Below are 9,838 nucleotides of genomic sequence, written 5' to 3' on the forward strand. Positions count from 1 at the left end.
ACATGCAAATGTGAGCTGGTATGACAATAAAAAATCCTTGAATCCTTGAATCCTTGGAATGAATAAAACTTCCAGCCAGTGTGAGTCATAATTTATAATATTTTTATTTAAAAAAAGATACACATTGGCTCACCTAAAGTGTGCCTCAGGACTCTAAATTTTGCTTGGGTTTCCTTTGACTATCACAAATGTTAAAAACAATGCGATAAATTGCCGTTTAGGCTGAGTTTGCAGTAACACTGAGTGCACAAACAGCAGTTAGAAGACCATTACTCAGCAACCCTGCCAGCTGCTGCATCATGGTTTATGCTTGTGTGAATCTGTTGAGATGTGGTTGTCTAAAAAAATCAAGACCATTTAAAACTCCTATTGCAGCCAATTACACTCCTGAAGCTGTAGTTTAAATTTATTGATCTTATCTTTAGACATGTTTTATCCACAAACAGAACATCTGATTAGTTAAAGGTTTATATGCCCAACCCTCAGCAGCTGCAGCTAAATTTACTTTTTAATATTATTGACCCAGAATTACCTGTAGCTGCCTGATCCACCTGAACTCATGAAACAAGAAACAACAAGAAGAGATGCTGCTGTGATCCTTGCTCAGATCTGCAGGACCAAGAATCACTTTAGTTCAGCTCAGACATCTTCAAAGTGCACACTGACCAAAATTTGGATCACTCAGACCTCTGGTCACAGAGCTTCATGACACATTACGTTGCATCGACCCAACAGCATCTCATGGGATAGGGCTGGTTTCTCTTGGACTCATTTAAACGAAAATGCTCATTTCTGTGTGATCCCTCCGAAATAAAAAGTTTGAGTTTAAAGTGATATGTCACTTGGACTGTGTGTCACCTAATTTTTTTTAAATTTTGTTTTCAGATTAGAAGGCGTAGACCCACACCTGCTACTTTAGTGGCATCCAGTGATCAGTCATCACCAGGTAAAATATTCAACACTCACACACACTATTTCTGACATGTATTGATTTTCATTCCTTATCTGGCACTTCAAGGATAAATATTCTATTGCGAATTTCGGGTATAAGCAACATTAAAAGAGCAGCAAAAATAGCACAGAGTGTAAATATTTATCAAGGAAAAAACATGACCACAAAGTCATTCTTTTCTGAAATGTGTTGTGAGTTTTTTGTAACATTCTGGAGAAACTCCGACCCACTTTTTCTTTCTTATCTCCGTTACTTGAGGTTCTGTTTGCAGTTTTTACAGTTATTTTAAGTTCTTCCCAACAAATTTAATTTTCTTTGAACTCTGAGTTTTACTATTACAAGACGGTGATTCAAGTTGGTTCTATAAATGTTGTTTTAGACTTTCAGACAGTTTTGGGTTGATTGTTCAGTTGGACCGAACTTGGGCCAAGACAACTGTTGACAGTTGGTGTGAAGTGACTGCTGATCTATTGGGTTTGTTTTTGACCAACGTGACTCATCATGAACGTTTGATTTGAGCAGGTCGATACAAAGGACACTGCTGGTCCAGAAGTCTTGTGGTTTGTTTCAAAGTAATTTCATAAACCTGAATTCTACCACAGTTATGTTTTTCTTTTTAGAGAAAATGGTATTTTTATTCATGGAACTTAAAAAAAGTCTTTATTTTTCCCACTCTTTTTCTGATTATTAGTAACTGATTCTGGTACAGTGTGTATTATTGCTGTTTTTGTAATGGACTGAATATGAACTGACCTTGGCTCAAGAGAAGACATATTCACTGGAGGATTTTTATATATTTTTAACTCTTGAAAAACATGTTTCAAACCTTCCCAGCAACAAGATTTACTTTTTAAGATAATAAATGGCACCAACAAAGTGCCAACTCATTACCAGCATCTGGCTGCCAAATACATTTTTAATGCCTACAAAAGCAGTAAAAGTGGATTTAGATTTTTATATAATGCTTCTGGATTTAAACCTCCTTTTTTTAAATAGGAAAACGTGTGGTGTCATTAGATGTATTTACTTTCAAATTGTCCCTGATTTCACATATTGTCTGCAATTTTCAGGCTGTTATTTTACATTGAGTGCAAATATTGGGCCATTCAGGCAATTAAATATTTTGGATTTTTGGATCTTTTTATTTTTTGCACCATTTCTGAGTTACACTTACAAAAGGCTCTGCAGCTGAGGAGTAATTATGGTTTAGTTTAATTTACATTAACATTTTATTGCAGCCGTCATATCATTTTCTATTTTCTTGGTTGTCATGGTGACTCATAAAAAACAAACATTTAAAATTCTTGTCACTGCTTAATTATATAAGTACAAGAAATTCTTCATTCGAGTAAAAAAGTGCTTACTAATTAGGAGTAAACTGCATTTTGCCTTATTCCACTCACTCAGTAATGAATGTTTGTGACTTTCTTGCAGTTGCTTTCATGACCGCTAAATATTGTGCATTCTTCAGATGTAGTTAAAGGCTTTGCTCGCTGCATGCACAAACATCCCATAAAGACGTTTTTCAGAAAAGGACTCATTATATTACTCCAAAAGAAGCATGGTTTACATGCTACAATACCTTCATCTATTTCATTTTTCTGTTGTGATGCGTCATCTCAGCTTAGTTACACATCATATGAATCTTCCAGCTACTTTAGAACCACAAAAACAACCGTGCGTCCTCTGGGGTCTTAATGATCAAACACAGCAGCAGATCTCTGAGGAGTTCTCCTGCTGTATGAGTCATCCATCGGCTCCCTGCCTCGCCTCTGCTGTGCTTGGGTGTGTATTTGTGAGTAATGTGACCCACTGCGGAGTCAGGAGATAATCAGAAGGTAATCTGTGGCAAAGGGAATGGTTTTCAGCTGGTGAGGTTTGAATTAGGAACTGATCAGTAATTGAGAACTTATAAACATGGCCACAGCTTTTTGTTTTTATCAACCTATTTATACTTTTAATGATGTTTGTGAGTTTATGTCAAAACATCACCCCCCACCATATTAATGTGTTCTGTTTGATTTCTTGTTCCTTAGTGAGAAGTTGTATCTGCGTTAGTATTAAAAGTTCCCAGTACGATTGTTTATCAAACAGACGGAGAATTTCTTTCTGGTTCTACAAAATAAGATCAGTACCACAATCTACGGCAGGTAAAATACTGACTACTCACAATTATTCCATAGAAATTTACCTAAAATACTTGAACAATCTTTATAGAAGAAGGCACAGAATATTTTAAGGAATGAGAATGGAAAAAAATAAGAATAAGAGACCGGAAAAAGAAAGCAAAACTGTTCATTTTCCTTACAGTCTTGTCTCATGGAAGCATATTACAATGTCAGCCATGTTTTGTCAGCTATTTCACAATAAACAAAATCAGGCTTGACAGAGAAAACAAAAAGTAAATCCAGCCGTGCTGCATATGTTGCATTATCGCTAATAGTTTTAATTGTTTCATTCAATTATTTTGTTGTTTGTTTAAAATTTGCACTAATGATAATCTCATTAGCCTTTAAGCTCTCAGTTTGTCTTAATTGCTAATTAGCAGAATTAGAATTTTGCAGGTGATTAACAATGTCAACACTGCATTTATTTATGGTTGTATAAAGCTACCTTACGACATTTTGGACATTTAGGCCAAACTATTCTTCTCTTAGATTACTTTAGTGTTTTTAGAGCTCTGGTTTGTTTCAGTGTGTTAACATTTACTGTAAGCCTGATTAGCTCACATGCTTTCTGTTGCAGATGTTTATGTTCTGTGGTTTATGTTTAAGGATGAGGAAGCAGTAAATCTATTATAAACTTGGGAATAGTGGAATTGTTTAAAATTCTACCTTGCTGAAAAGAATGATGCTCTATATTTTAGTGAAAGTCATCTTACAAAGCTAGCTTCATAACTTGTCTTTAATATTTATATAAAATAGATTATTATTATGCTGAGGATGTGGTGCTGCTGCTTTCTTGTAGTCCTGAGGCTGCAGGTTTGAGTCCAGGCTGCATCAAGAAGAGTATCTGATAACAAATGCCAAATTCTTCACGAGTTCACTCTCTGTGTTGACCCATGCAGAAGAGAGTATCCGAATAAAGCAACACTGTGTTGTTTACGTTTGTTTCATTTTTTTCTGCATCTTTAAAGGTTTACAGAACTATAAAACGCTTTTTCTCCAGATGAAAAATGAAATTGTTTTTTCTGTTTTTATTTTTTTAATTGCTCCAGTTTTACTTAATTTCTAATAATTTATTTTTTTTACCACATTTATCCCAACACATTTAAAAAACGTTTTTTCCACCCTCAGAATAATAATAATAAAAACAAATGGTAAACTCTTTTTACATGTTTCGAGACATTATATTTGAGCTCAGGAGTGTTAATTAATGAGCCTGTACACAGTTTGTCACAGATACCAAAACAAAATTAAAACTGAGACGTTCATGAACTCCAGTGAGCGCAGAGCAGTAATAATTCCGATGCAGAAACACAATCCTAACCTTTGTGATTTGTGTGCTCGTGTGTGAGAGAAAGAGATGGTGCCAAAAGGGAGGGGGATGGGAGGTATGATGATGAGGGAGAAGAGCTGTGCTGGTGCAGTAATGGTGTGCCCCACATCAGGCAGAGCCCTGCATTATTAAATGTGCTGCAAATTGCTCTGCTCTGTGCTTTCTGAACCCCAAAAGCACTTCAGAGGAAAATCAGAGACAACTGAGATGCAGGCTGAGGGTAAAATAATGCTGAAGAATCATTAAAAGGTGGAGGTAGATCTCAGAGTTCTCTAAGGCAGAATAAGATTTGTGTCAGATTCTTGCTATGAGACAATGAGACGAGTTGGCAGAGACCAAACAAAAAAAGAAAGCAACTTCTTTTTTGTTACGACTTGGTTGTACTTTTTGTCTTATTATTTATTCATGAAATGCACGTCTTACTCTTTATGCAAAGAAGAAGTAAACGCATGAGTGTTAAAAAGAACACAGCCTGTAGTTTCTCCATTGGTCTGTCTAAGCACAGAACTCACAGGAAGCAGGACAGAAAATGGTGAAATTTGACTGAAACTAAAGATGCAACAAGATTAAAACAGAGACAAGGGTCCGGCAGGTGAATAAGACAGTCTGAAGGAACTGATGACTGAATGCAATCCAGGTGTGACTGAAAGAGCAAAAATAAAATCATCAGACAAAGATCAAGGAGCAAGACATGACATAAAATACCAAAAAAAAAAAAATCTCCAATGGCCTTAAAGCAAAACCTATTGAGCATAATATTTCATCTGTTCTTCTAATTTAGTATGTGAAACTTTTCACCCACTGTCATGAAAGGTGGGTGATAAACATATGCATGCTTGTCTGTTAGCAAAACTTCTCATGAACCAGATTTTATTACAGCCCAGAAAAAAAAATCATTATTGACTCAGATGAGGTGTCCCAGTCTATCCATTAGATGACACTTTCCGCTTTATATTTGTTTAGTTTATTTCCTGAACTTTTTTTTTTTGTTGTTCTTGTTTAAACTCCTCACTATTTTTATTGGACTTTTATTTTGTTTAGTCCTTTTGTTTTTCTTTTACAATCCTACATTCGGGTTTCTTTAATTCCATTTAACCTGACACCAAAATGAAATACGTGTATCTTAGTTTTTTGTTGTTTGTTTTACTGAAGTGTCACTACGGGTTGTGTTTTATCACCCTGGTAAATTAAGTCAAATGAGTCAGCTGCTTGTTGTGTTGCCATCTCACTTTCTAAACCCATTAGTATTATAACAAGAAATGGTGTTAAAGAATTATCACAACAAGAGCTTTTCTGTAAAATGAGACAGACTAAATGACAAAATGACAGAATATTAATTAAAAATGGGAAATAATGATATATTCACTTGCAAATGCAAGAAAAAAAAGAAGGGCTGGAGCAGAACAGTGATGATAAAAATTGAAAATTAAGTGAGTGACAGGAGATTTAATGAAGAAAGAAAAGGATGAATTTCTCATATATGCTGCAATAAAACATGAGGTAAAGGACACTATTATGCTCATATTCCCATAGTAACATAATTTGGTATTGTTTTCATTAATCCTGTTCAGATGGGATTGCATCTGCATTAGAAGTGCATTTTGTGGCTCTTTTGTTGGCTAACAAACAAAAAGGAGGGATAAAGGAGTTATTCTGAACCCAAAACAAGCAGTCACTTGAGATGAATAAATTGCCTTCTCTTTCATGGTTGTGGCAACATAAAAAAAGATAAAACAACCTCAAGACATCACTGGTTGTTTGCACCCTTGATCAGCTAAGTGAGTGCAAAGGTTTTTTTTTATTATCTTGCTGTTTTTTTATGCTGTTTGGCAGCATTCAACTGACACCAATTTACTGCTAAAACACAGCAGAAATGAAGAGTCTTGGCTGCGAGTCAGAAGACTCTCTCTGTTCTCATCTTGCTTTGTCTCAACCATTCAGTTGGGAGTTGCAGAGATAGACTCGTCGCTGCTGAAAATGCTTTTTTATTGGCCTTTTCTCCCATTCTGCAGCACAGATGGGCTGCACACAAAGACAAAACAAGCTGACAATCGGCAATGTGAATGCCAAGTTTTGTGTCTTAACCCAAATTGATTTTTCATCCACGTCTACAGCACAATGTTTGTTCAAACCTAAGCACAGCTGTTTAATGCTCCGAGGCTTCAGCTTCAGCTGCATCCATCAAACCATCAACTTAAAGATAGAAGCTGTTTTGAAGCTTCAGTGTGATTCAATCTGTGGTGCACAAACCTTTTAGACTGCCATTTCTGTTTGGAAGATTAAGATGTTTTATTTTATTTTAATTTATAAAAGTACCAAAAACATATATTTGCATATTTCTATCTGAATTCTCAAACTCAGCAGTGTCCAGACAAGACTCACTCTTTCAAACTAAAGTCATTTTGTGCAGTTGTTTCTAAAAACCTGAAACCAACAAAGTTGATTTGTTAGTTTATGTAAGGACAGGATATCTTTCTTTGAAAAAAACAAAAAAAACATTTTGTATTGCCAGCTGTCATATTACACTAAAAAGCTCTTTATTTTTATTCCACAAAATGTTGTGCTAACACCTTTAGCATATGAACTTCACAGTATTAATTACTTTTATTTTAAAAATCTATTTTGAAATAACAAACAATAAGAAATGTATTAACATGAAGGAATTAGAGATAGGCAGCACAGTGGATCAGCAAGCAGGACACGATGACTCAAATCCTGGCTGGGGGCCTTTCTGGGTGGAGTTTGTATGTTCTGTCTGTGCATGTGTGAGTTTTCTCCAAGTACACCGGTTTCCTCCCACAGACCAAATAGGCTGATTGGTAACGTTAAATTGTCCCTAGGTGTGAGTGAGCGAGTGAATGGTTGTTTGTCTCTGTGTCCCTGTGATGGACTTGAAGTGTCCCCCGCCTCTTACATAGTGACTGTTGGACATGGGCACCAGTGACCCCTGCAACCTGAAAAGGAAGAAGCGGGTAAAGATAATGGATGGATGGAATTCAGAGATTTTGGGTTTGTTTTTTAATTTGATAAAGTGTTGTTTGGTAACAACAAAGAAGCACGTTTTCACGTTCCTTCATGCTACAAACTTGATTATTACTTCTATAAAATCATAGCTTACACGTGGTGCTTAAACTTCAACCATCTTCTGGTTGTCATCAGCTCTGGCTCAGCCAGTCATGTGACAGATAGAGGACCTGGAGAAACACTTGCATTCATAAAACAACATTGACACCTGGTGGAGTAATTATTAATAAAAGAATCATGTATGCCAAGTTGTCAGAAATACATCACGACAACATTATGCTATGATAACACGAGTGTAGAACATAGTTTAGTCCATTCTAAAGCTGAATAAGTACACCTCTTTATTGAGACAAACACATTTTTTGAAATACTATTAAATTGATAATAGACTTCTTTTACTGGTCTTATTTACTGTGTAAAGATGCACGCTAACAAGTATTGATTTTTATTGTTGTACAATGGTTTTGCAATGGTTGGCTAAAACTGTTTTGTGTTTGGGGTGTGTGGATTTAAAACATAATTCCTTTTAGGAGGTAAAACCATGTGGCACTCAAGAAAATACAGTTTGAGATTGTCCTGATTCCTGGCATGTCGAAAGGCCAGCACAAATGAATATATATGCACAAGTGACGCGCCCCCCACCCCCCACCCCTCACACACACACACACACACACACACACAATCACACACACGCACACACACGCACGCACGCACGAACACACACACACACACACACACACACACACACACACACACACACACACACTGCATTCAGTATCTAGGGAGGCATAGGTTGCATAGCAACTAGCTGCTGTCCTAGAAAAAAGTTTTGAGTTTGTAGTCTGTAGATTTGGATGGGAGAAAAAACATCTGGAACTGATTTGGCTTCATTGTACTTTTAAAATGTATTTAGTTTTATGATTTTATTACTTTTTTCTATATTTTTTTATGTGATAAAAGCATACTCATATTTCCCCCATTCTTGAGGTACCAAGTGAGACTCCTACTAACTATAAAAGTCCAAACTGTGTTCAGAGATTTCACATTTGATAGTTTCTGCATTGTACTGTGGATCTGCTCCTCTTCTTGTATAAGAATGTTGTGCAATGGAAGTTGAGCAGCAACATCACCCACACTGGTGGGCGGAGAGGTAAAAATGAAGCACATGTGAGTGTCAGATATCCATTTGGCTCGAGGTCATCTTCTACATACTTCTTTCTGAACTGTTTGCGGTTCTACAGAGACACTGACTGGAAAATGTTATTTTGATATGAACGCTGTGCGACTTGTATGCCTCAGGTTTGTTTGAGTCTATCAAATTTGTGTCCAGCACTAAACTGATTAGTGTATTTCCTTTTGCAGAAATAGATGAAGATCGACTCCCGAACCAGTTGTACAAGGTAATATGTTTAGTGAAAGCCAGATTTGTTGAAATAGGATTTTGAAAATAAAATCATGAGTTTTTTTTTCTTATTGAGCTCTGCTACTTTTGAAACACTGTGTTTTATCTTCGTGTTTTCCTCTAAGCTGTGTTGATATCTTCCAGGCAGCCTTGTTGAATTCTCCTCGCCAGCGACGAAAAGGACAAAAAGGAACTCCTACAATGAAAGGTGGAGTTTATTATAAAGTCTTGTCAACATCGATCCAGTGCATGTGATGTTGAAATGGGAGTTTGGCATTTAGAATAACACGAGCAAAAATGTGTACAGGGGAAGGTTGTCAGTCATCCGGGGTGTAGTAACCTTAGTACACTATGTCCAAGAGAACTGGACTTCTTGTTGATCGCTGAAGATGTTTTGTTTCTCATTTGAGGATCTTGCTCTATTTTCAGCTTGAAATCAAGAAAGTTCAAAGGCTGAGGACTAAAACAATTTCAAATATCCAAATGAAGAAAATTTGCTTTTGACTGAACTTACCAGGATCATCAAGACTCCAATTATTTTGTTTTTGTGTAGTTTTATGTTCATTTTCTTTATTTACCAATTCCAGGGAGAATCGTTTTCAATCTCTTATGCACATTAAAATATAGATTATTATTTTAAGTACATTTTTCTTGTAAAAAAATATCCTAATTGATGTATAATAGTATTATTATAAGTGTGGGTGTACAAAAAACATGTTTATTTAAGAATAAGTGCCTCAAATTGATGAGGACAGAATTACTTTTGTATGTGGTATTGTTGGTAATAAGTTCCTTCCTGTCTAGTTACAAATAAAGTTTATGTTCTAACTTAAAGCAGAACAAATCATTTTCTCTTAGGACAAGAACTCCCCCTTAAATATTCTGTTTTTTACATAAAAGATAGATAGATGGATAGATGGATGGATGGATGGATGGATGGATGGATGGATGGATGGATGGAT

General features: G+C 36.0%; 1 protein-coding gene across 1 annotated transcript in view; it reads left to right on the forward strand.

The window, feature by feature from the left end:
• The window catches only part of LOC119412779 (protein phosphatase 1 regulatory subunit 1A-like), a 28,723-nt gene extending 19,592 nt beyond the window's left edge, over positions 1–9,131 (forward strand). The window contains exons 2-4 of the mRNA XM_037679814.1: positions 886–946; positions 8,837–8,874; positions 9,021–9,131. Coding sequence (XP_037535742.1) covers positions 886–946; positions 8,837–8,874; positions 9,021–9,131 — 210 coding nt within the window. The remainder of the gene's footprint in view (positions 1–885; positions 947–8,836; positions 8,875–9,020) is intronic.
• Positions 9,132–9,838: the final 707 nt, after the last annotated feature.

This window comes from Nematolebias whitei, chromosome 7 (genome assembly GCF_014905685.2).
Source record: "Nematolebias whitei isolate Nwh7 chromosome 7, NemWhi1, whole genome shotgun sequence".
NCBI classification, from domain to species: Eukaryota; Metazoa; Chordata; class Actinopteri; order Cyprinodontiformes; family Rivulidae; genus Nematolebias; species Nematolebias whitei.